This window comes from Maylandia zebra, linkage group LG7 (assembly GCF_041146795.1).
Source record: "Maylandia zebra isolate NMK-2024a linkage group LG7, Mzebra_GT3a, whole genome shotgun sequence".
Taxonomy (NCBI): Eukaryota; Metazoa; Chordata; class Actinopteri; order Cichliformes; family Cichlidae; genus Maylandia; species Maylandia zebra.
In genome coordinates, this window is record NC_135173.1 from 63,977,239 (window position 1) to 64,004,077 (window position 26,839).

Below are 26,839 nucleotides of genomic sequence, written 5' to 3' on the forward strand. Positions count from 1 at the left end.
AAAATGTAAATAATTGTCAGGTCTGTCATTAAACAATTTCAGTTATGAATCAGTTCATTCAACAGTTTTTGCATATTTGATTGGATATGTGAAAAATGCATGGATGGATGGTTTCCTGTTCAATCTATTGGAAGAAAATAATCAGATTTTAAAAAACTTATATGGTAAATACATTTGCAATAAATTTTTTAAAAAGTGATGTGAATAAACTGTGAATACATTTTAATTTTCACATTTCTAACAAAAGCAGACGTTTGTATATTGCTTCAGCTGCATGTTATGTTCTGCACTTTTTCTGTTCACCTTTGCTCACTGATTAGCACTTGAGCAATTAAGTGGTAATGTGAAGAATAACAAAAACACTAATGCAGCATGATGTATACACAAAATCAACACTTGTTTTTCGTCTTTATTTTGCATCTTTTACACATGGTAGTGTCACTGATATCAAAACTCACACATAACCTGAATGAAATACAGAAAATTACAAACAGGTCATTTAAATGACAGTCGTTTGTGATTTTGAATGGAAGGAACATCTGCAGCGACTGCTAAACGACGAGATACTAGTATGTAAAGATGTTTTCCGTTCTGTGTCCCAGCTTTTCCAGATTTGGCAGACAGGCATTCTGGATCATAGGCGCAGGGCCGCAGAGGACGATGAGGGCATCGTTGGATGCAGCGGGGAGGTGGTCCTTGATCATGTCATAGGTCACAAATCCTGAGCTGTAGCTCCAGTCTGGAGAATAAGATCAAGAACCACAAAGCTGAATTTTCACCAGTATATGCACAATTCGGGTCGTGTTTTTAGCACATGCTTACTGAAATGTGAAAGCGTTTCAGTCGTGCATGATGTCGTAGGGTTTATTGTACCAAACAGCCACAAGAAAAAACAGTACAGCCGATCTATATATGGCTTATTCAACATAGAAGCGTGTCTTTTATTCTGCTTTTTACTCCTTCTCTAAACGCTGAATATTAAACACTTCTTCTTTCTCTCATTTTGAATCCGTCTCTGTCCTCAAGGCCTCAGAGGAAGGAAGGGAGGCCTTTTGGTGAAAGGCAGGCAGAACTAAAAGACAACCTCCATTAACAGATAAAACAGGAGACATTCAAAGAAAGATGACACTGTCTGCTGCGGTTTTTGGTGAGACGAAGATTTTAGTGTCAATGAAGCCATTTGCTGAAGATGCTTGTTCAACAACAGTCATCTCTCCATCAAAGGCCAGCAAATAATGGCACTGCTAATGAAGAGCTCTTCAAATAAATAATGATCAAGGGCTGATGTGTCCCCTTTCTGAGGGGAGCTAATGAAGACGTGACACGACAAAATAAAAGGTCTCCACAACAGAGATTATGTAACAATAATATGCTTGTTAATTCAAGCTGGCTTTAAGGATTATACGAGAGAAAACGGGAATGTTTTGCTAAGCTACTGTAACACCTCGTGGGAAGTATCTCCCTCCTCAGCCCGCAGGGATTTTCCTTCAGCTGAGGCGTCTTTGTTTGGTGTCAGCAGTGAAACCAAACGCCTGAGTATCAAGATTTATCCTGCTGCATGTAGCCTGGAGAGTCTCTAATACTCACATACAGGCCTGCCGTATATCCTGTGTGGTAAAATGATCAAATTAGTCACAGAAAATGTTTCTCAGCATCAACTTGAATGTAGTTACAAAGTTATAAAGCCACTGTAGGACTTAATTTGTATGTATGTTTGGATGCTGTCTGGCCAATATGTTTGGAAAGGTTACAAGTATCAGTTTGAAGTCACTATTGGTCATTTTTAACAATAAAGGTTTTCCTTAATGGATAATCTGAGTAAGGCTGTGGTCACAGCAATTTTATCATCTCTAAGCATTTTAAGCTTCATCTGGTTAGGGTTAGGGTTAAGGTCAGGGTCAGCTTGTTCATGCGACCTGCATCTCAGTCTGTTCTCTAAAACCTAAAAGAGGAATTATGGATTGGATCAACTGGTCCCTAAATGCAATTGACACCCCTTTTCTCAACGAGAAGTTTGGGCTTGGGTGAGCCTGAGTGCTCCGGATCCAACGCCACCTCCAACGCTTACCTCCCCTCTGATGTGGACATCGGGTCAGTTGGAGGCGCAGTCGAAAGATTGCAGCGGTCCCAGATCAGATGTACACACTGGAACTCTTTCCCATGTTGCTTGTCTGTGTTTATTGTGCTATGGTGTGTTGATATCTTTGCATTCCTGTATTATCCTTTTGTGTTACACATTTCAATGTTTTTTTCCTCACTACCTGGCCTGACCTGTCTCCCCAATGTGATGTTTGTGTATTGTATGTACGGTCGGCAAGGTCTGTCATCTCGGTTGTGGGCAAAAGACCTGCGACTGACATCTCATCATCATCTTCTTCATTTGCTATTTCCTGATATCAGGCGTATTTTTAAAGCCAAGAAAATATTACTCATATCTGGTTTACTTCACAAGAAAAAGGGAAAAATACTAGTAATGATTTATCTTCATTCCCTGTTGGTTTTCTAAGACAACAAAGACATCTTCAGAGTAACATAAATAGAAATGAAATGAAAGACTAGGTGAAGATAAGAAGGTCCATATTCACATATATTCATAAAACAAATGGTGAAACTCATTATGGATTTACAAACATCTTCCTTTTCTTTTTGCAGAACTTCTTCTGTACAACTCGTGCACTCACACATCACAGGTGAGTCACACAGGTGCACTGCTACATGGCAGTCACGAGTGAGGGAGTAAAAAAACAACACTGGCTGGGAATTTGCAACACAAAGGAAGTGTTGTATCTGCAGACGGAGCAGCATGAGAATTTTGTCAGAGTTGTGCTTCTAGGCACCTGATGAACTGAAGCTGCCAACTTGACCCCATTCATATGCAGACTGATATCGACTTGACTCCATCTTGTGGCAACATTTATGGCAGGTTTTAGAGCCAGTGTTGGTAAGCGTGGGGAAAAACAATCCATACAGAATAATATTGGAATATTCTGTGTGGTGATTATGATATTTGCAATATATTACTTGAACTGTCTCAACTGAAAAACATTCAGTATTTGAACACACCCAGCTTTTCCCTTCTACCTGAGAGCTCATGGTTAATGGTTCAGTCACACAAGGAAAAATAGGACAGCAGCCTCTTTGCAACTGAAAAATATCATCGGCTGCCTGCGTTTGTCGTACTGAATTATTTCACATTCTGTGAGCGATTGCAACTTGTGGTGACTAAATAGTTCCCCTTAAGGATGTTGCACATCCACAGCTGCTTTTGATTGCACAAGTTGCCTGATAGGAAGAAACATTTCTGCAAACAGTCGCCGTCTGACTTTGACTGCAATCATTTTCTCAGAGATTGTTGAAGGTTTGCAAATAGTTGATGTCTAGTTATAAATGCAGACAAATTACCAATAAGTTGTCATCAGTCTGAGTCTTTGTCAGTGAGCACAGATCAACAGGATTTGAATCTGGTTGTATTCTGGTTAATTTACTATAGCACGGTTAAAATTGAACTTCTATGAAATTGAACTTTCTGTCTATGCAGACTCCAACAGATATGTGATTTTTGCTGATTTATCACAGTTAGTTGCTGTATTATCAGAAACTCCGATTCAGGCTGATATTAGTCTGGCAACATTTATAGTCTGGCAGGTTTTAGCGACAGTGCTGGTATGCTTGATAATTGCATTTTGCAGCAAAAATAAATGATAAAAGAAATAACTGTAGTGATATAGCTTTATCTTATTGAATATACTGTTTTATATATGCATTAAGTGTATTGTAATCGTGGAAGCATTTGTCTCAATGCTGCTTTTTTCCACATTCAGACTATGAATTAGTGCTTAAACTGAGCCTCCCACTCTATTCTGGAGTGAACATTACACAGAGTGAATTTTAGATCCATAGATGAAGACATTTCCTCTTACTCTGTGGAGGTTTGTCCAGTGTGAACCACAGCTGAAGTCTCTCAGGATGGTTCTTCTTCACCTCCTCCAGCTCCTCCCTCAGTAAGATGTCTTTCTCAGTCTAAGATAAAGTAAAACCCAGTAAAGCGGTTTGACCACAACACTTTCCCTTTATATGCAGTTATAGAATTCAACTAAGACAACGCAATATCCCGCACACAGCTGACCTGGTTGGCGAATATGAGAGAGCACTTGGTGTTGTCAGTGGAGTCTGATGAGATACTGCGAATTAACTGCAGCATAGGAGTGATACCTGGGAGGGTGAAAGACACTGGAGTTAGTCTCAGAGGTGAAATACAGACTTTTCTCATTTTTCCAGTGAACTGAATGTGTCAGCAGTGCAAAGCAAATATCAAAACTTTCTAAAAGTTAAAGCATGTCACAGATTTGAGGACCACACGAGCAGAACAGCTCTTTTCAAACGCTCTGTATTACATCCCAGTCGTCTAAAACACACTAAAATAATAACATGATGCAGTAAAGCACTTGAAAAGTGTGATTACACGCAGGCCTTAGAATCACTTTAAGGTAAATAACACTTCTGCAGATTTTTGTCCTCTGTGATGTTCCTCTGAATGAAGTGCGTGTATAGTTAAAGTTATTAGAGTGATCTGAAAATGGACCTGTTCCGCCAGCGATCATTCCCACGTGCTTAAACTTCCGAACCTTTGGCTCCGACTTCTTATCTGGTCTGATGGCAAACTGACCTGAGTGGATGACACAAAGTCTCAACCAAAGCAGATCACACAGCGCCTCCTGCTGGTGTCAGCAGGTTAATGTAGAAACTTCTTTTTTTGGTTCTTTTCATAAAAAACACCATCACCACACCATTGCCCTTATACACCAGGAGTCCATTGGGCCCTCTGAAGTCAATAGTGTCTCCAATGGTCATGCCGTCCAGGTACTGCGACATCTTCCCTCCATCAGGGAAAGACGGGTGGGTGTTCTTGTAGTAGACCTGGAGGAGTTTACAGAAGGACATCACATTTTTATTTTCACCTTCTTATGCAGTCTCATTTTCCACAACAGTGCAATAAAAATGACTTCCAGGCTCTCAAATGATCCACTCAGCTGGTAATAATCAAATGTCAAACTTTAGACATATTGTCTAATATTACTATTGATATGGCCTTTTTCTCTTACTGGAAAAGCTTCCCTATAATCCAGAAAACAGAAAAAGAGTATGTAAAACCAATATTCAAAATTTTATTTATGCTTTTGGAGAAAGCATCACGATCACAGTTATGTGACAAATGATAAAACCTGTGCGGTACAAAGCATCTCACAACATTGTGCTTCAGTTTTCTGTATGAATGATATTCTAGTGTTAGCTGTTAGCTTAGCACTCAGTAATTTTATATACATATAAAATTACTCCAGAACATCGACGTAACTTTGTGCTAGACATTGGGGAGGGTCAAGATCTCTGTCTAAATAAATAAATCTGGGTAAATTCCCAGATGATTAAACATGCAACTGTTTTGTTGGTAATAACTGAAATGAGTAAAGAAAATCAACAGCCTATTTATGCAAGATAATTCACAATTTTATTGGGGGGGGGTATATATATTGGTTGGGTCTGATTATTGGAGGGGTCATAACCCCCCTAACCCCCCTGGAACTTACGCTCCTGCTCCAACAGGCTCAGTTTTTTTAAGGTATTATTGCTTCAGACTTGGTTGCCTATTAAAAACAAACTCATGGCCTTTCATCAGTTTCTAGGGCTTTGTACAAATGGCTTATAGTGTAATAAAAGTGATAAAAGTGTTTATTAAGCAATGACTGACTGTCCAACTGATAATCTCACTGACGATAGTAGCTCAGGATGCAATACAGACACTCAGATCTTTACCAAATTTCTTAATAATTGCTCTACAGATCAAATGTGAACATGTTAAGGTTAACCACCTTAACCACGAGGTCAACATATCCTTGGTGCTCATCACTGGAGACTGGAGTGTAGGCTCTAACCGCCAGAACGCCGTTCACCTTTGCTGACAAGTACACGTGCTGGCCTGCACAGTGGACAGAGACGGGGAAGAGAAGTGGCAGGTTTGGTGTAGTGTTGGGTTAAAGTGAAACAGGACGGTGGGGAAAATGTTGATACAGGAAATGAGGGCAGTTCTACGGCTGCAGCAAGGAATCGTGAGCATCACTGTCAAGTGCTAATACTTATCTATTCTAATCAAAGTCCAATAATTTTTTATTTTTGATGTTTAACCGGTGTAATCGGCAAGTGAGCTTGCCTTCTTGTTTTTTTGTCTGGTTATACCGCAGCATAAGTATGAGGAAGTGCTAAAAGTGCTGAGTGCTCAGATAAGAAAATCTGCATGCTTGCTTTTTCTACTAGGATTTTATCAGAAGAGAGAAAGAAAAGAGCTGGTACAGTACCTACTGGCAGCCCAAGGATGTGACTTGCAGATGGAAGGCCAAACCGAAATTTCTTTGTGTCATGACTGATTTCCTGCACAAGGACACAGCCACAGTACCATAAAAAGAGAAAATACATATAATATTATCCTTCTGGGCTGGCTAAATAAATCTCCCATGGCTTCTGTTTGAAGCTTTATGTTTATGCAATACATTAACAGATATTTGTCCTATTATGTAACTGCATCTTAAGGGTATTTAAAACATAAAGACCGTTCCAGGCCTGCAAACCGGTGCACTGCACAAAAACAGAGCTGTTACAGCTAACTCAGTGAGAGCAGCAAATCTATCACTGCACCCCCAATAATACTTTCTTATGATGGGAATTTTTGATGAAAGAATGAGTCCTACATTGCCCACAATGCAACTCAACAGACCTTAATGTTTAAAATGTGGTGTGTGAAAGGATTTACACGGGCTCTTGGTACACTAAATCTGAACTGTTCTTTTTTAGGGTCTTTGAGTGAATTTCAAAGATTACTGAACAGAAATCTTGTGACTACAAATATGCAAATCTTGGTTTTTTTTTTTGCAGTCATTTAAAAATGTACGTGCTTATTTATCATAAACATAGATGCAGGTCTAAACACACACTGGATTTTGTTAAGCCTGTAAGTTTGTATGCAGCCCACCTCTTTGCGTATAAGTGGGAGAGGATATTTCACTGTGGGATCTTGGAGAGTGACGGGCAGCTTCTTCGTCTTCTCACCTGAAGAACCTAGCAGGAAGTAGAAAACTGTTCCTACCAACACAAAGACAGCCACCAATCCAGGGATCACCTGCAGGACAAAGATCAAAGTGTGAACATGCTGCATTCAGCCGTTTGTAGCACGCATAGCGACTTGCACAACAGTTAAGATAGAGAAACAGTTTACATTCAATAACTGAAAGGAGAAATAAAGCTCATTTTTTTCTCACCAAGGTCTCGTCCATGTTTAACGTGACAAATTAGTCAGTCAGAGCCTCCCTCTCCTCCCACAGACCAGAGTCCACACAGTTAAGGCAGTGACAGCCTTGCCGCATTCACTCTACACACAAATCTCAAAAGGGGCTTGGCTTCCCACTGAGGTGAAAGGTGACACGGGGCCCGAAGCACCAATAGGAAGACAGATTTCATCATGACACTATATAGTACAGAGGTGGTATTCAGACAGTGAGGAGCAGAGCCTTGAAATCACACCACTGACAGAGGGGAGGAGAGACAGGCATATCAGATTATATAACAAAGACCTTCACTGCTCTGTACAGGGGCACAAAATACTTTACTCACTTCAGAGAAAAACATGCTTTTCAGAAAATAATGAACTCGTGTATGAATATTTCCACAAAAAGGCATCTAATTCATTAATTTATTCAAGTTAAACACAACAGTGATAAAAGTTTTAGCTGGCATTAAATATGTCCTTGAGTTAACTAGTAATCTTTAACTGTGAGCCCAGTCTTAATGAATCACTGTGAAGCAAGTTCTTTCTTTCTTTTTCGGTACAAAGTAACCGAAATACAAAAAGGCAAGAAAAACAAAAATCAGCCTTTCCACCATATCTCATGATCAAACTTAGTTTGGTTAAAAAAATCTGAGAAATTAGAGAACAATGTTCAAAAACTTGTTTTTTTATACTAATGAAAGAAAAAGTGGGGCAAATATTATGAATCCTTACATTGTTTTTAATGCATTTGTGTTTGAAGAACAGTAAAAAGTAAAAGCGCTCAATGCAGCAAAAGTCACTGTGAATCTATTGCAATAACACACTCTATCATTATAATCACTGAATGCATTAAAACAATAGTATTTTAATGTTGTACTATGTTGCATGGATTAATGTATCTTATTCTATCATTTAAGAATTTTTACAAATGCAAAGTACACAAGAGCATATTATGGCAATGCATGCGTAAGCTGCAAGTTCATTGAATTTGTGCTTAAGTATAGCTCAGTCAGGACTATATTTATTGACAATCACAAAAATTATATTTGGGAAAACAAAGCAGACATTTATGATATTGGGCTGGGTGGAGGTGGGTTGCAAAGTGGTTTGCTCAAATACTGCATCCTGTATGAGATTAGCTGGTTGGGAGTGTAGACTTTACCAGCTGACCCGTCACCTGATGTGGTGTTGCACTGAGCTGGTGTCCAGTTGATCTCCTGGGATTGAAGCTGAGTTTGGCTTTGTGGTCTTTTGTTATACGCCACTATATTCCTTTTATTAGATACTATATTTTATTCTTTACAAAAATCATGTTTTTGGCAGTTGGAATTGCTAAAAATCAATGTAACATCCAACTGCGTGTCTTTGGGAGTATCCTAAAAAAGATGAGCCAATTTTATTTGTACCCAGTAACAGTTGCAGCATTTTAATCATTTTGTTTAGTCACAGTCACCAACACTGATAAAAACATAGCACGGGGTAGAATAATGCACTCTGTGTCTCTGTGTCAAGTCAAATGATTTAAAAGCAACAAATGTTGACCAAATCGCTGCAAAAAATTATGAGGCAGATTTTTAATACAGTCTTTAATACTTGAGCATAACTTCAGGGTAAGAAAATAGCAAGATGACAAAATGGTGCGAGGAATATCCTGAGGTTTCTGTAACAAAAATGACTAAACTAAACTACCAGTGTGGTTCTTGAACTATCAGTATGTTGAAAACTGGAGAGCAAGCATTCTAGGAAACAGCAACAAGTAACAGACAAGCGATTGAAAACTCCCGTTTTTGCATTCCCAAGCAGCAGCAGCAGACTTAAAGACAGCAGAATTTAACAGGTAGCCTCCTTCCTGCAGGTTACTGTGCCAGCTCTGATGATTCCCTACTGTAATCTTCATCTACACTCCGGTCCACATTTAAGGTAACATCCTCTGAGGCGTCATGGTCCACATCGGCCCGGTGAGGCAGGGCTCTGGTTCTGTACTGCTGCACAACTAGTTCTGCAACACAGATGTTAAATTAAAAAAGATTTATGTGAACCAGTCGTAATCTCATTATGTAATTGTGGGATAATGTGAAAGCAAAATACTACATGAATATAACTAAGCCTGGAATGTCAAACCATTTTACTCCAATTTTGGACTCGAGTTTCCATCACTGTAAAGAAGTTAAACTACACATTCAGTTTCTGAGACACAGAAACACAATTTTGACATTATGTCTCAGTTTTTCTATAGATAAAGAAACAGTGCAGTAATAAATGAAAGAAATCTGTCAGCATGACTCTGGGCCTAATTTGTAAGAAGAAAATGTGTAAAATTACACAAATCTATTGTTTAATTACTCTGGTGTATTGTGAATGGCCATGACGAGATCGTTATCAATAGGAAACGCTGTTAAACTTGTAAAATTGTTGTGAAAATACAGTTAAAAGTCCTAACTCACATTTTCCAAAGCCACCCTTCGGGCTGGATTGGAGTCTTTGATTCAGGAGCCTCATGTTTGACACCCCTCGTCTAAACAATAGATCCTGCATTAATAAATCTGTGCATTATATTTTGAAATGGAACTGATATAACTCTTGTTGTATCAGTTGTGTTCATGTCTTAAAAAAAGTTTTGGCTAACACCTGATAATAATCACTAATAAAAGCTTGACTCACTGCAGCTTATTTTACAGTATATACCAAGGAGGATAATAACCTTCACAGTTATCAAGAAACGCCAGCAAAACGGGTTTGTTTGAGATGATCTGCACGTTTCCTGAAAACTGCGCCTCTGTGCACAGAAAATAAAAAAGTACTAGAGATGTTTTTTTTTTGTTTGTTTTTTTACATTTGCAAATATTAAAGCAATTTAAATGGCAAATGCCGAATCAGAAATGGTATTTAGCAACAGCAACTTTTTTAAACTGCTTTACCTTCAGTACCCATAAAATATCACTAGAGGGCGCTCTGTACCCACACATTTGCACAGCCGCCTCAGTCAGGCGGTCTGAACCAAGACTGAACCAAAAAAAGTTTGATTCGCTGATCACGTGAATCCTTTTCATGCTTCCTGTTGAGGACGATGGTTGATGATGGGTTAACTAAAAATATTTTAGGTACTCTCAATACTCAGCATGTGAAAATATATATATAAAACACAAAGCAGCACAAAGAGAAGCATGAAAACCAAAAGATGCATCTCAAATGCTTAACATTTTAAAGTCAAACGCTATCACTGCAGGTTATCACTGCAGGTTACTCATCACCCCCTTTTAATATCAAATCAGTTAAATATTGTGAAATGAATCTAAAAATAATCTTTGGGGGAAACAGGGAGGCTATGAGGCCATAACAGTGGTGTGCTGTTGCATCATGTGATGTTTATCTCTGCCCAGCGCCTGTTGTGTTTACAAGCACCCAGACAGCCTGGTAAAAGAGAAAGCCCTGAACCGGTCTAATTTTCTTAATGTAATTAATGGATTTGTGATTGAAAGACAAATAGCTATGACCTTTTTTTTGGTAAAATATACACCCGCCCCTCATTTTGTTAGGTCAGCTGCACATCAACACAAATATCTAATCAGCCAATCACTAAATGCATTTAGGCATATAGACGTGATCAAGACGACCTGCTGAAGCACAAACTGAGCATCAGAATGGGGAAGAGAGGTGATTCAAGTGAGTCTGAATGTGGCACAGCTGGTGATTCCAGACTGGCTGGTCTGAGTATTTCACAAACTGCTGACCTACTGGGATTTTCTGACATAATCATCTGTAGGGTTTACACAGGATAGTCTGAAAAATACAGGAACAAAGTAAAAATCCAGCGAGTGGGAGTTCTCTCAGCTAAAATGATGTATTGATGATAGCTCAAATAACCACTTGTTACAACCAAGGCATGCAGAAGAGCACTTCTGAACACAAACTTTGAAGCAGATGGGCTGCAGCAGCAGAAGACCACCTGGTACCTCTCCTGTACCTAACTAAGAAAAGGAAACTGAGGCTATAATTAACACAAGCTCACCAAATCTAGACAATACAAGATTGTAATAAAAGAAAAACTTTCACTGGTCTGATGAGTATCGATTTCTGCTGCAACGTTTGGCTGTTTGCATCAGAATTTGGCATAAAAATGTGGAAACATTGATCCACCTGCAAACTGTATCAACAGTTCACGTTGGTGGTGGTGTAATAGTGCGAGGGACCCTTGGTACCAACTGAGTGTCGTTCAAACTCCACAGCCTACCCGAGCATTGCTGCTGACCGTGTCCATCCCTTTATGACCAAAGTGTGACCATCTTCTGATGAGGACGTCCAACAATAACATGTCAGAAGCTTAAATGAGCTCAAACTGGTTTCTTGAACATGACAAATCAAACTAGCATCAAACTGGCCTCAACAGCCGCCAGATCTCCATCCAATAGTAGTCGGGCTTCAGTCCTGACATCATTAAATAAACAACATGCTTTGAGAAGTGATGGTAAATCACAGAAAATATAAATTTCATAAAATTTTAGAGGCTAAAACCTGAAAATGTGACTGACCAGTTTTTACTTCTTGCTTCATGTGCATCGTTGAAAACCGTCAAACATTCAAACACACCTGCCACCTACATTCATCCTGAGTCATTTCATTTAATCAAAGTCTTTGAAACGGGGTGGAGCTTCTACTTTCTCAGAACTGGGAAGATGAGGTTCAGTTGGGAAAAAGCAACAGCAAAGCAACACCATGGTCTCACAGGTACTGGGTGTGGTTGGCGGTTAACCCGGCAGACATGCAAAGACAACTAACAGGTTTAGACAGAGAGCTGATGAAAAACAGAACAGATCAGAAAAAAATTACAAAATGTTTTCAATTAAAATAAAAGGTCATAACACATCTGAATCCCAATTCAAAGGATTAAAAAAAACACTGAGAAGCGAGACAATGAGAGAGGTGAAGGTGGAACCACACACGCACACACACACACACACACACACACACGCATGCACACACAGACACAGGTGGAACTACCTGTTTCTCAGGTGCTGTTGTCATGAGGGGCAGCCTGCCAAGGGACTCTGTCTCTCTGCAGTGCACAGTAGAGTCATTAAACATGGAAAGCTCGACTAAATGACTAGCATATACTGTATGTGATGAATGCACGTGTCTCTTCTCAGAGGACGCATTACATCAAGACTAGTGGATTTGATTCTGAAAACTGATATGTTGCACCCACATACTAGTAGTAATGCCAAAGGTCTAATGCTCTTTAACAGCAGCTCACGGGAAACCCTCAGAGCTCTACAGGGTATGAACTCAGTCAGAAACTGAAAGCCATTTCTGTATCATTTTTGGAACAGCTTGCACTCAGATATTTAGTTTTTACAGAGTATTTCTCGGAAAATACCATGACAAAAACAAAGGAGGGAATTCATGAAACAATATCATCTGTTACAAAGATTTAAAAAATAGTTCAGTTATCTCGGCCCTACAAGAAGACTGTTTGAAAAAAAGTAATACTGTGTTTGACAAATTCATGAAACAGATAACATATAAAGCTGAACAGTCTTTTGGAAATGTGTTCATCAGCCTGCTTTATACAAACTGTTGTTTCTCACATTGTAAGCGGTGACGCCAGTGTTAAATGTCTTACTGCCATTCTAAATGCCAATGACACAGCTTTGCTGGGCCCATAACACCACCGGTGGATAAGCTCAACACTTGGAGTTGGCAAATACCATTCATTCATTAATTCATTCACTCATTTATTCACTCATTCCACTCCTGACCAGCGAGCAGCTCCACTGCAGCAGCTCAATATTTAATGCCTTGCTCAGGAACTCCTGAGCAGCACGGACAGACCGGCCACTGTCACTGTTCCTTATTTCTTATTTAACAAAGAAAAAACACATTAAAGACAAAAAAAAAAGAGCAAAGCACCAACCAAAAGTTGTCAAAACATCTGGCAGATCCTCAACATCTGTCCTCTTTTGGTTCTGAAGGTCTGCAGAAAAATGCAACAAGATTTGTATCATACTTTCATGGGTAGTTATTACCTTTATAGGTTTTACTTTTTAACTTTATGTCCTGAGTCTGATGACTCTGTGTTTTGTGTTTGTTTATATTAACTTTTGTTCTCGTTTATTCTGGTTATGTCTTTTGTTAAGATTTGCTGTTTGGTAGGTTTCGGTTCTGTACGCCCTCTGTTCCTGTTCTGAGTCTGTCTCTGCATATGTGTTGAGTTTCCTGTTTTACTTTGAAGGTCTGTGTTCCTCCTTCTCGTCTGTGTAATGAGTGTCAGCCCTGTCTCCCAGCTGTTTCCTCTCAGTCCTGTTCACTTCTTGTATTTAGTGTCTGCGTCTCTCCCTGCTCGTTGTCGCGTCATTCCCCACTGTGCGTTTTGTCTGCCCGCCTGTTTGCTTGTTTAGTTTAGTTACTTTGCCAGTTTTCTGTTTTGCCTGCTGTCGAGCAGTAAAGCTGAGTAGTTTTAAGTTCACTTTTGCCTCCACAAGTTTGCTCTTGGGTCCACAATTCCTGCCTTCACACAGTCATGAAACTTCATTCCAGTTACATTTGGAACACCATAGTTAGAAAATAATGTCTCCAATTTGTAATTTTGATATTTGTATTTGGGGACATGGCTCTACTCTTGGCCTGAGACGTCAGAGAGCAGGGCAACAGGACTCGAGCACCGAACAGACGAGAAATATAACAACTGATAAAGTTTCATGTGTAATGAAAGGGTGGGAGATGGCACTGAGCTCATCAGCTGACCTGCCAGACTTGGATTTAATGAAAGGTAATTTTTAAGTGCAGCCATCATCAACTCAAGTGTGCAGGCATAAAAGAATATAAGGGAACGTGTGATATATATTGTTTTAAAAGTAAAGGTTTGTTTATTCTTGTTGGCCAGCATTTTTCAGAGGCTCATGCTCACTAGGATACGGTAGATGAAGATAATTACACAACATTTAAAGTATTAAATTAAACAAAGCTCCACAAATTTTGTAAAGACAACAGATTATTGGGCTGGCTTACAATCATTGGTATTACTATTTACTAATAGACTCATATTACTGAATGAAGGAAAAAATCATATTCACAGACAATAACTGTAACATGTTAGTCTGCACATGTAAGTAGAGTGGCCTCCAGTGGGACAGAGTTCATAACATCTTTTACTTTTACAGGGAAATAAGATGGGGCACTGATATGGTCTGCGGACCGGCTACATTTAACCCATCACTAATCCACTAAACCCATATCACTAGACCTTTGGTATGTTAGTAGTTACTCAGTGGTGGGAAACACACGTGCAGTGGGGTACCTGTAATGCTGATGAATGTCAGTGTAGCCCTGAAACCCCTACGAGCGATGCTGCTGTCCGACGTAAACCGAAGCACCATGGTGCTGTGGTAGGAAAGGACAGGAGGAGGGATACTGCCGCCACACAGCAAGGCTAAACAAAGAAATGCAACAAGATACTGAGTGATACAGGTATAAAAAGATGAATTCTGATTTGATGTATCCATCCTACCAATCTCCTCTGTTCCTTCAACATCTTCCAGGACAGTGAGGGAATCATACAAGCATCTCTCCGACTCCTCCAGGTCAAAATCTGTAAACTCCAGCTGAAAATATAGAAATCAACCAGCTTCTAATCACACATGTCCTAATAATACCTTAAGAAGAATACCAGGTAGGTAAGTTGTGCAGCTCACCTTAACCACATGACCCAGAGGAGCATGGATTACCCAGTGGAGGACACAGTCATTACTGTAGGCTTGTGGGTGATTTGGACTGTGTATAGAAGCCTTATCGTCAACCAGAACAAGTGTTCCACATCCTGAGTGCGCACACACACACACACACACACACACACACACACATTAGACAGTTCAGTTTAAAACATTTAAAAACACTCATCTGCACACAAATGCACAAATGTGCTGTTTTTAAACCTAGAGCGTGTGTGTATTTTTTAGAGTCCTCAGTTAGCCTGTTGGTGTCTCAAGCAGCATCCACCTGCATAATTTGCTGTTTGTTACAAAAACCACAACCCACAGACACAGCAGAAGCTAAAATTGTGTATGAGCTGAGTACGCAGTGCGTGCATCACTCTGCCAGCTGTATAGTGTATAATCTGGATTGCACAATGCGCTCGTGTATGTTTGCAGTGTATGTTGTATTTCCCACCAGGATGAGAGTGTCCTTTGACCGCATGGTGCCTAATTACAAAGCCACTTCCTGCCCTGCTAACATCAGAGGAAAAGAGAAGTGTGGCATTGTGGGAATTATTTAGAAGAACTGGGCCGGGCAGCACACTTCCACAGAATATCCCTGAAACACAGAGGCACATGAAGACGTTTAGATATTTACACACACTTTTCTTGATATGTATTCCATGAACAAGATTCTCTCGTTGTCAGTGTGTGCGTTCGGGGTGTCATTCAGTGTTTTGCAAAGACTAAACCTGTGCTTACCAGCAACATTTAGCTGCATGGTCATCAAAAAAAATCCTACAGAAAATCCTAATCCTACATTCATCAATTCATGTGAAAGAAAGAATTAGATACACCGTCAAAGCTGTGGGAAGCTTCATGTTTTCAGCCAAGCTGTTTACGATAAGATATATTATGTAGGCCAACCACATCCTGACCCCGGCACAGTTTTAACTCACAGCCAAGACACAGAAAAACTGCTACCTCTTACAGCCATTTGTAAATTATTTGAACTGGCAATAGGAACATACCCTGTATATAAAAGATGGGCATAGCCTCCACAATACCAATCACTGGGTTGGTGGGCTCTGTTTGAAGCCTCATAGTGGTTTACCAACCATATTCACTTCTTTTTAAGCCACAAGTGACAACATTTGAAGCGGAGAGGGTGGAGTGCTGAGTTATCAGCTCCTACTGGCAATGGGTGCAACATCCACATCTGCTACTTAGTATTTGTAACAGGCTAACTTACCAGAACAGACGCACAATTTTCTTAGGTCTGTGCCAAATAGCAGGTCATGTTATTTGGAAGATAATTTAAAAAAAAAAAAAAAATCCAATAAGTGACTTAGTGAAACTGAAGCCCAGCAGAGAGCCATGAGCTACAGCTGCATGTGTCATCACATGTCACTCAGTGTGGCTGCGCTTCTAATTTTAAGCCTCACCTGCATCCAAATGGATGAGGTGTAAAAACAGAGTTGTTACAAAAGGGGAGACCACATTATTTTGTTCACCAACATGTTTTCTAAAGGTATTTTAACATCGCGGTTTGAGGTTGCCATTGTGGGCACTTCTGCATGAAGCCCAGACATATCAGAAATATTACTTCTCATTTCAAAGACGTGATATATAAGAATGTATTTTTAGAAATGTTTCACATGTCCTTTAACACAGCCATCCCCAGAGGTCCAGGCTGGCTCTGATGCATCTTTAGTACAGTATAAGCTGGTGTATTGGATTCCTTTCCCTTACAGTATCTGAATTCTTTCACCCATGAAGATGACATTTCACAACTCCTCCAATCGGGCTCCAAGTGGGAAAGAGTTAGGAGAGTCATTACTTCATGACCCCCATGGTTGCTCGTATTAAATGAATGAAGGTGAACTGAACAGAAGCTCAATAACTGGCTTTTTCTTTTTCAGTTGCACATATATTGATATTTTTCATTACATTACTACAATAGACTACATATAATGATAGTATTGTGAGACTCTGCGATTCCCACAACATACAAACTAGTTGTTATTGTTGAGGTTAGCCAGGAAATGATTGTGAGTCAGTGCACTGTAAGCTGAAATGAAGGTGTTTGAAACTCACCAACAGGCCGATGGCTTCCTACTGAAACAGTGAGTCGATCATACCGACAGTATGAGTCGTTCTCCAAGTCAAAAAGATCGAACTCCAGCAGAATACTATAACCTGGAGGAACGCTGATGCTCCACAAACACAACCTGTGGGAAGGCATGAACAGTTTAACCAGGGCACTGTATTTCCCTTCTTTACATCCATATAATCCTGAGCTAAAAGTCAAATGTTAGTTTTTTAGAGTTTCTCATCCTCACAGAATTATAGGAAATATTGATTGCCAGTTATCTTATTAAGCATGGCGTTAGCTCAGGCAGCTTCTGGCACATCGGCTGATCTCAGTGACTGCTCATATCAGCACATCTGATTCATTTGCTTTAGGCTGCACATCTGTAAGCCACCTCATAACCCACCTCCACCCCAGCTTGTCCATTCAGTCTGCATCGAAATCAATTGATATCGCATCTGTTGCATGGACTGGTTGTTGCTCTCTCTGCCATCTTTTAAATTTATGCACGTAAATGGCCTCAAATATAAATCACTACAGATGGATTTACAGTGTTCTCTTGACTACACTGATTCTGACTGAGCAGGCAGTTAGCACCGCCGCTTAGTTCTTCTCTGAAGTGTCACTCACTGGTTGTTGTCATAGCGATCGCCATGGAGCCTGGGATTTTTGATTACCCCGTTAATGTCAGACACAGGCCCATCTCTCACACTGCAGAGTCCTGAGACACACGCAAACATCAAAGAAGCATGAGCACATTATGAAATATAGATGAACAAGAGTTGGTGTAATGAGTGGAAAGACAACTCACTTGATGAAACCGTTGTCTGCTGCTGGTGCTCAGCTGAAAGAAGTAGAAAGATGAAAGAGAGAACATAAATATAGATGGAAGAACTTCATCTGTCATCAGAATATTTGTTTCTGGAGGAACTGTGGACAAAACCCCACAGAGTTAAACCGCAGATTAACGTAATCTAAAATGTTCTAATTAGTTCATTTATTTATTCAATACAAAATGTTTTTTCTCCTAATTTTCAGAATGACACTGCTGAGTTTAAACAATTCAAAAATGCCTACAGACGTGGTTTTTGTAACCTTTTCTTCTCATAAAAATAATAATAAAAATCTGTTCTAACCATGATGACAGCATCAGATTAAGTCCAGCATGCTTTGATAAAGCTCAGCCTCAAAAGTTGTCTTTGTTGGGATCCACAAAGTGGCCCCATATGGAGAAGCAACAGCTTTAAATTTTATCACGTTAAATATTAATAACAGCAGCAGCTGCTAAATGAACTGCAGACAATCTGCTGCTCATGTTTGTGCATCACACACTGTGTGAAAGCTAACGTCATCATACAGGGATGACACATACAAGATGCTATGCGTCTACTGTACAAAAGTCCTGAGGAAACCCTCATTTCTTCATATTCTGCTTGGAAAATAGGAATAATATGTTATTGTTTTCATAGATCCAACTACAGAAAGGCAAGAAATGAGACATTTTTGTGACAAACAGTAGTAACAAAGTATCAGATACATCTTAACTTTTGTTTATTGTTTATTTGAGTTATCTGTTGTGTTTAGACAGTGTTAAGTGGTTTTCTTCAGAGGAAAGAAGCACTGCTCTGATAAGGGTCCGATACGAGGGCCGGAATGAAAATGAGTGACAAAGAAGTCACTGTATAAAAGGAAGACTTGGAAAGGCCTTCAGAGAGCCGGGACAGCTATTAAGACTGCTCTTTAAAAACAGTTACAAGTAAGTCGGGCTCCTTGGAAGCAAAGTATAAAGAAAGGAAAGGTGACTCAATGCTTTTTCACAGTACTGTACTCACAACACTTAGAAAGCTGGGCGATTAGTTAAAGGAATGTCACAAAGGCAAGTGTGTTTGTATATTACGTCATGAAGGTCTGTTTTTTAAGAACATATTTGAATCGATTGCTGATGAGGAAACAAAGAATCTTTACCTTCATCTCCTGATATTTCAACAAACAGACATTGTTTACATTCCTGTCTGTTACATCACATTTTGATGGTCAAGCAGCACTTTAAAGGTTAGGAAAACAGGTTTCTCACCACCTTGATATGTGGGTGGAGGCATATTTACTGCAATATGTTTCTACAAGCTTTAGCTACTTTTTAAGTTTGTCCCTGACTAAACTACAAAGTGACATTCAGATGTTATCAGATGGATCTCAGGGTGTAATAGCCACTTTGTAGCAGCACTGTACTACCTCCATATATGGTTATCATGTGACACACCATGTCTATCACACTCTTTAGAAGCAAATATGCTGTATATGCTGTATCAAAACCTACCCTCTCTCAATTTACGCTTGATCCAAGGCAGCAGCAGCCTGACGTCAGTGAAAATCCCCGGAGAACCTCGTTTGGAAGGGGGGCGGCTGCTGTTGTTTCCCCAGCTCCTACCACATCCTTTACCCCAGGAAGTCACGCCCAGCGCCACCCAGCGATGACCTTCTGACCCTGCTGGACACACCAAAGGACCTCCTGAGTCTCCCTGGACAGAGGATGAAGTCGTGGGTCAAGGGATGAGTCAATTATTTAAAGCTCAGTGGGATAGAATGACTGATTTACGGCACTGAATTGTGCTGTAAATAGAGCATCTGTGAGGATGGAGAAAAAATCTGAAGTTATAGATAATGAAAAGATTTTTAATACCTGACAGGCATCCCTCCCTCCTGTCTCTGGGCCGGCACACAGAACTGTCATGCTCGGCTGAGGCCGGACGAGTCTCTGGTTCATCATAGAACCTTTAAGAGTTTGGAGGACATATTTACATTTGGCTCGGTCAACCAAATCCAAATGCACCTCTCTCAGAACCATAGGAAGACAACCCCCTAAGAAACAGTTACATAGATTGGAATAGATTAAAAAGCTCCAGTCTAATTTAACAATATTTAAAAGTCAGAAAAACGACATACGTTCCTTTATCCTCCCCCATCCAGCCGTCATGCAAGCGGTCTGAGGAAGGATATTGTCATTAGGTAAAGGCAGACATATCGGCTGGACACGAGCTCCTGTTGAAAAAGTCACATCAGGTCAAATTAAAAACCATGGTGGCCCGAAAGTACAAAACACAACAGAAACACAACATTCCTTGTTTCTGTTTTCACATCATTGCATCATGCTTGAATGTTATTCTCAGCAGTGTCCTTGTGTGACTTTTGTCATTGTTGAACCTGACAAAGAATCTGTAAGTTGTACTTGCTTGCATGTGAGCTATGTGTGTCCTGTGACGAGCTATGATGCTTCAAGCAAGCATGCAGACTGCATACACATCACTGTGCTCTGAGGATCTGAAGGAACATCTTAGAGCCATTACATGTTAAAACTGCACTGACCTTCAGTCTGCTGCTCCCTTCTTTGCAAAGGGTCACTGCAGCAAATCTGCATATCTGATTGGTTGGACGATCTTCCTCACAACTCTTGAGGAATTTGTCTCAAACAACGAGTAGTCACATGTTAAGTGAATGTGTTAACCATGCACCATGTAGCCACACCATCCCAGCATTTCAAACTTAAAAATTCAGTGCTGTCAGAAAACTTCTAATGTAACAGAGACCTCCCACCTAGATTCAGATACCCGGTTCTTGTGAAATAATCCAGAAGAAATTGGTTTGTTTTTTTTTTTAATTTGATACAAAAGATATAATTCTATTTTTATAGTTGATTTGCTCCATTTGTAGCCACATAGCTTTCTGTAATAACATTTTCTCCTTTACCATATTGATGTCTTGAAACCAGATGTGACAGATGAGGTGTGGATCTGAGAAAACATGCTGATCGACTCAATTGCAAATCATCGGCAAATGAGCGGAACTGGACTGGAATTCACACAGTAGACTTGATTTTTTACTCAATATGACCCAAAATGCAGGTTTAAGGCACTTGTTTGAGTCTCTGAGTCGAACACAGTGCTCAGTATGACACGTTATTTGATTTTGAACCAATGCGAACAGAAAACTTGCCCATCTGGATGCGTTGGTTCAGCTCTATGAGAGCTATGTCATAGTTCATCGGCAGAGCAGGGTTGTACTTTTCATGGACTGAGACAGACTTGACCAGAAAGACTTGCTCCTCCTCATCGTGTACTCTCTGGTCAAACTCTCCAACAAGGACTCTCACACCACTGAGAAACTCTCTAGAGAGAACATTCAAAGCTTATCATTTATTCCCGTTAGATAAAATGTTAATTCAATTCTGCTCAATTATAAGTCGTGTCAGCGACATAACGCTTTATACTTTGACAAAGATGTGAAGCAGTGTGCAGCAGTCATTATCCAGCAGTCACTCAAGATGGATCCTCCACAGAAATGAGAGCCCCTGTTCTGGAGGGAAACCTGAGGACAGACGATCCATAAGAAGATTAAGCAGAGCCAACAGCATGAGTCAGTTTGTCACTAAAAGAAAAGGCTGGTTTACCCTTTTCTTTGTGTTTGCTATGCCAGCCTTAAAAATGACACTTTTTTCATGCAGACCCATGAATGCAAGATTCATGTAAAATGCAGCAGATGTGTGAAGTTTAAATGTTTAAAATGATGAGCAAAGTTGCAGTCTCTCATATTGCAGGACTGCGGTGCTGAATAAGGTTTTTTTTTTTTTTTTAAATAGCAACCCTTTAAAGCCTGAAACATTAAATAATAACCAGAGAAATATATATATTTTTGAAAGTGAAGCATTTATTGAACCTTTTGATAATTAAAAAAAAAGAAACAAGTTTCAATTCGTATTTTGTTTGCTACATACTTTATATTTTTGTGTGTGTAATTTATTTACATTTTTCTAGGGGAAAAACACACGGATGATTTAGAAGTTTTAAAAAAAACTTTCAAAAGTTTGTATGTGTCAAATATGATATACTAGGCATTAAAGGGGTTAAACCGAGCAATTGAGCAACGAAGCAATTTATCCACAAAATTCCACGGAGCTGTCCTTTTTGGTTCATAGTGTAAAAGGTTACTCCCATCTCTTTGTCATTGAGTGATCCTCAGGAAATACCAGCATGAGCAACCATGTCATGTTTGTGGAGGACAGAATACGTGGTGAGCCTGCATGGCCGCTGATAACCATCAGGGGTGAACAAGAAAGGAAAGTTCAACAATAACTTTAACCACTGATATGCATCTTTAAAGATAAGCAAAATAGCAGTCAGATCATACAGCTAAGCTAAAGAAAAGAAAGAAAGAGAGAAACCTGAAAGAAGAACTAAATAACTGACCAACCACGGGTGTGATCCGTACATGGCTTCAGTTCCTCCTACCACCCTCAGAGAGGAAACCGTCGGGTTCCACACTTGAGAAATTCCACATTTCGAACCTAACAGAAAGCATCAATACTTTTGAGACCACTGACAACATTTTCCCTCAGCTCTGTGTCATTTTAAGACATGAAAGGTTGTGTGTTCCTTTTTTCAGCACCCATCCTATTACTCACCTGTTTGAGCAGCATGGATGTCAGTGTTTACCCAAAAATACAGAGAGAGCAGAGCGGCGGTGGTCCTCATCATAACCCGAGCATGGAGAAAAGGTCTCATACTGGGCAGACAAAAAGGTTTATAAGGACTAGTGTGATGTGAGGGTATACTCACAAACAAACCAGTAAAGGCTGGCCGTGATGGTGATTGGTGAGTTCAAATGTCGCAGTAAAAATTAGTTGGAGAAAAGTGGTGAAAGTGTTTATCATCTCAAGGTCAGCTGTGGTGAGGTGTGCAGAGTGTTATTGGTGCCTCAAAAACAGGGCAGCAGCTGTAAAGCCTTCAAGGGGGAGAAACAGTCATAAAACACGCACAAAAGGACAGAGAGCACACTTACTGCCGCACAGCCTGTGTGAAAAGAAGTGCTGACGTAAAAGCAGCCAGAAAGGGAGGAAAACGGGGAAAGCAGAGAAATAAAACGACAAAATCTTCCAAGTGTCAAAGCTGCAGCCTCTGTGAAGGAGTCCTCTGAATCATCTGACATTCAGAAAAATATTTACATTTTTAAAATTTCACACAAATCTCATTTTCAGAGATGTTTGCTTTATTGGATATTAGATTAACACCACTTACTGTATTGCTTGGTCAAGAAATGTGTTGTAAAAGCTTAAAAATAACAAGTCCTGATCGCATTTGTCACTTTGTGATAACAAAAACGACAACAGGCAGCTGAAAAGTTATTTTACTTACCAGAAAGCAGCACTGTGAGAACGTTTCTCTTTTTCTTAACCTGTGCTACAAAAAAAATACCTCAACATGAGAGTTTCCTCTCCCAGTTACATTTGCAAATGACTGAGAAGTGCGGAGGAGTATTCTGCTCTGAGAGGTGGAAATTAGATACACACCGAGTGTGAAAATCAGAAGAATCGAGCTTGGTTCTGAGTATACTTTTGGTGTGAGCGGCTGCATTATGAATAATCCGAAAAACATTTTTAATGCACGAAAGATTCACATGGATTTTACGTGTCCTGAAGGCCTTGAGAGTCAAAAAAGGTGGATTGTGCAGGATATCACCATCAGAATCGACCCTCACTCATCACACCAAGATGGCGACACTCATCTCAGGGTTTTTAAAACAGGAGTTCACAAACCAGTGGGTAGCGACGTCCATCTTTTGTACGGTCCATGGCCTAAATCATAAAAAGTAGCATTGCAGGCCACGGAACCACGACGACGAGCTGAAAGACGTTAAAAAGCTCCACAGATTTGAGGTGAACTGCAGATTACAAATTTCTCATATTATTACATGACAACTCAATAAATTACATGACAACAACGACAGGCACAACCATAGCCACAAGTATCCCTGCTATCAACTTTCCACATTCTCATTTCCCGGCTTTACTCAGCAATCCCACGGAGGGTTTTCCAAGTAACTCACATGAAAACACTTCCAAAAGCTTTCATAAAGTACTTATAGATTGAATCGCCATTTTGTTAACAAGTACACAAATGAGCAGCTATTGACCACGAGTGTTTAAAAGCCTGCACATCAGCATTCCCTGAATTAAAAAATGGAATAGACGTTTAGTGTGTATTTATGTGAGTGTTTTCTGCCTCGGGGCTCCCACTCTAAGCCTTATAAGCCCCCTGCTTCCTGTTTATGCAGCCCAGTGGCCCAGACCCCACAGGGTGTACATGGCTGGATGTGACTCAGTGCTTGGCATAGTTGCTTGGCCACAGTTGCCGGGGCTGCTGTTGCCAGGTGTTGCAGAGAGACGCGTAAAATACCGTGCTGTCGGTAACAATTGGCATAAACAATAAATGGAAGCGTGAAACGAGGTCAGCCTTCAACGGATCATTGTCTTCATTTCTCTTGTTTGTGTAAAGCTGGACAAGAGGAGCGATGAAAGGTTCCCTCCTCACACATAAATCCAGATCAATGTCTGAGCAATATGTAGTAGCTGTACACAATAGCATCCGATTGGTAGGAAGCAATTCAGTCTTTATAAATTCTTTATGTAAAAGAGGAAGCATTAACATGCGGGCACAGAAGGCTTAGCACTTCAGTAAACAAACTTTAACCTCAATCAGACTAATATTGTTTCCAACCTGAAATGTTGTGCTTAAAGAAGCCTGATTATACAGGTAAAGTTTACAGGTCTTGAGTACAATAAAAATTAATGTTGTGTTCCAAATATTAAGCCAATTCTTCACACAAGGATTGTACATCTACTTTCAAACCAAACTATGTTGCATGTTTACATCTGCTTTTTCCCCGAACTCACTGTGTACGTTTATCCCAGCCTTGTTAGTGGGATTCTGGATCCAGTTTCTAAGAGCATTTACTAAGTTAAAACATATAACTTTGTTCTCTTTATATCAGAATACTATATTAACTAAGTACCTGCAAATAACCAAAACTAATGTGAGCAAATGTGCAGTGTTAAAAATTCCAATCAAATTAGAAACCATGCTGGTTCTTCCACATAATGGTATGCATGTAATATTTGTTTTATTACTCTCCCAGTCAGATACTTGAAATTAAGGGTAAGACTCCCTAATTAAGGCCATGTTTGACACCGTCTACTTGAACTCACCTCCACAAATTCAAGAACCAAACCCCTCGACCACTTTGAGCTTTTGTAACCGAATTATCTGGCAAAAACATAGGAGCTGCGATGCTGTACAACCCATCCAAGAAGTTTTTTGCTACACTTTTGGTGAGAAAACTTCTAGTATTTTATAATTCTCTTGCTTAGCAGTATTTAGCTTGCAAATCAAACTTTGCAGAATTAGCTGATAACTCCATCCTCTTGCTCAGAGATCACTATTGGCTCCAAAACACCGACATTGAGGTTGGTAAAGCTGATATAACGATGGCAACATCCATCTTTAAAATACAGTTTATGGTCACAGTAGCTTGCTAATCTTTGATTGAAGTGCAGACTTTCAGTTTTAATTCAAGTGATTTAACAAAGTACACCATTAAATGTTTAGGAATTACAGCCATTTTTATACACAATGGCCCATTTTCAGAGGCTCAAACACTAATTTGACAACTATATGACAAACAGCACCTTTTCCTTTTTTATTCAAGGACAGACGAAACAGAAAAGATCTGGGATTGATCCAAGTGAATTTGGGAGCCGTTTACGGGAACTCAATATAAGGTCCAAAGAGAAGTTGATGCAAGCGAAGGAAGCCATTGTGTCATTGTCCCAAAACTTATGGATTTAGGCCAGTCCACAGATTTACAGTGCTCCAATTTTATCAATACAAAGAGTGTGACGGAACTGTGTGAACATCTGAGATCATAAATCGGAGTCAGAAAATTAGACAACTACTTATCCAAATAACTGCACTTACTCAGATCTCCAGCAATACGCCACCAGGTCTGAAATAGCGTTGATGAAAGGACATTAGTGAAGCATACACACCAACTGTGGCGCAACAAACTGCATGTTGATAAAACCTGGTAAGATGGAATCTCTTATGACTGCAGTCTTGTTGGAATGCAGACTCCAGCATCCACAACCTCTCTTCTGGAGGTGCTTTTTACTTACATTAATCATGTTACCCGCTCCTGTCCGGGCTCACACAGTGTGACTGAGCTTTCAGAACTGTGGCAAGACTGCACACTTTTAAGTCTAAAACCAAAGTAAAGGTTAACACAGTGCAGCGTCAATGATTGGCTTCTGAGCTTTATTAGAAATGCAGCCCTTCCAGTCGTGGTTTCTAGAAAATGAAAACGGCCATCAAAAATGATGACAGGCCAATCCTCTCATCCCTGAAGTATAATCCTGATCATATTGAATCTTAATGGAGCCGTCTAATAGCTTCCACTTTAATCTGGCTTCCAGATACAGCGCGTGAGGTGGAGTGCTGATCTGTAATGCACTACAGGAAACAGGAAAACAGGTCAGCTGGACAGATTGAGACTAATGCTTCAGTCATGTGATTTACAGCTGTGTGCCAGAATGACTCAACTACAAAAGAAAAACATAACTTCTGAACTAGGAGAAGATTAAACATTGTTTATTCCTTCTTTTTGGTTTACAAACAAAAGGCACCCATTGATATATTTTGAGGAGTGTCACATTAAAATGAATGACAAGAATCCCTTTCCCAACTTCTGAGAGTAGAGTGGGGCCGATATTCATCACTGCACTCAAAGTAGGAGCGATTAAACAGGCCTCCCCTCAAGAACCTCACATTTTAAAAATCAAACACTGAAACTAAATCATTTTAAATGCATTCACAACCACTGATGAAAGCTTTATTCTGCACCTTAAACGTGCCCTGCGAT

General features: G+C 39.9%; 2 protein-coding genes across 6 annotated transcripts; both read right to left on the minus strand.

The window, feature by feature from the left end:
* Positions 1–391: 391 nt before the first annotated feature.
* On the minus strand, positions 392–7,464 carry cyb5r2 (cytochrome b5 reductase 2). 2 transcript variants are annotated; one of them, XM_004566084.4, is made up of 9 exons: positions 7,308–7,464; positions 7,022–7,168; positions 6,351–6,423; positions 5,868–5,974; positions 4,788–4,917; positions 4,583–4,666; positions 4,127–4,212; positions 3,921–4,020; positions 392–739 (listed from the first exon to the last, which is right to left on the minus strand). In XM_004566084.4, exons 1-9 carry the CDS (start codon positions 7,320–7,322, stop codon positions 567–569), a joined length of 915 nt encoding a protein of 304 aa, XP_004566141.1. In that variant the 5' UTR covers positions 7,323–7,464; the 3' UTR covers positions 392–566. The 2 variants fall into 2 exon arrangements, with proteins under 2 accessions (XP_004566141.1, XP_004566140.1); XM_004566083.1 differs by lacking the exon at positions 7,308–7,464 and having other exon boundaries at positions 7,022–7,204.
* Positions 7,465–7,617: 153 nt separating this feature from the next.
* Positions 7,618–26,430, minus strand: LOC101468625 (ovochymase-2). 4 transcript variants are annotated; one of them, XM_014409341.3, is made up of 17 exons: positions 23,281–26,430; positions 22,551–22,651; positions 22,336–22,433; positions 21,360–21,457; positions 21,086–21,258; positions 20,039–20,134; positions 19,776–19,867; positions 19,413–19,614; positions 17,907–17,939; positions 17,726–17,816; positions 17,101–17,234; positions 15,479–15,622; positions 15,004–15,128; positions 14,820–14,913; positions 14,610–14,741; positions 13,227–13,286; positions 7,618–9,314 (listed from the first exon to the last, which is right to left on the minus strand). In XM_014409341.3, exons 2-17 carry the CDS (start codon positions 22,648–22,650, stop codon positions 9,172–9,174), a joined length of 1,815 nt encoding a protein of 604 aa, XP_014264827.2. In that variant the 5' UTR covers position 22,651; positions 23,281–26,430; the 3' UTR covers positions 7,618–9,171. The 4 variants fall into 4 exon arrangements, with proteins under 4 accessions (XP_014264827.2, XP_076742996.1, XP_076742998.1 ...); XM_076886881.1 differs by having other exon boundaries at positions 19,776–19,954; XM_076886883.1 differs by lacking the exon at positions 13,227–13,286 and having other exon boundaries at positions 19,776–19,954.
* Between the last annotated feature and the right edge of the window lie 409 nt (positions 26,431–26,839).

Excerpts from the sequence above, each read along its gene's own strand:
- cyb5r2 (XM_004566083.1), bottom strand. The coding sequence starts at position 7,204 with ATGCAGCATGTTCACACTTTGATCTTTGTCCTGCAGGTGATCCCTGGA. Across the intron at positions 4,667-4,787 it reads CCTGGTGTATAAGGGCAATG|GTCAGTTTGCCATCAGACCA; the intron begins GTGTGGTGATGG and ends TCATCCACTCAG. Across the intron at positions 4,021-4,126 it reads CTCTCATATTCGCCAACCAG|ACTGAGAAAGACATCTTACT; the intron begins GTCAGCTGTGTG and ends ACTTTATCTTAG.
- LOC101468625 (XM_076886881.1), bottom strand. The coding sequence starts at position 22,650 with ATGAGACCTTTTCTCCATGCTCGGGTTATGATGAGGACCACCGCCGCT. Across the intron at positions 21,458-22,335 it reads ACGGATCACACCCGTGGTTG|GTTTCCCTCCAGAACAGGGG; the intron begins GTCAGTTATTTA and ends GTCTGTCCTCAG. Across the intron at positions 21,259-21,359 it reads TGCTTCACATCTTTGTCAAA|AGAGTTTCTCAGTGGTGTGA; the intron begins GTATAAAGCGTT and ends TGTTCTCTCTAG.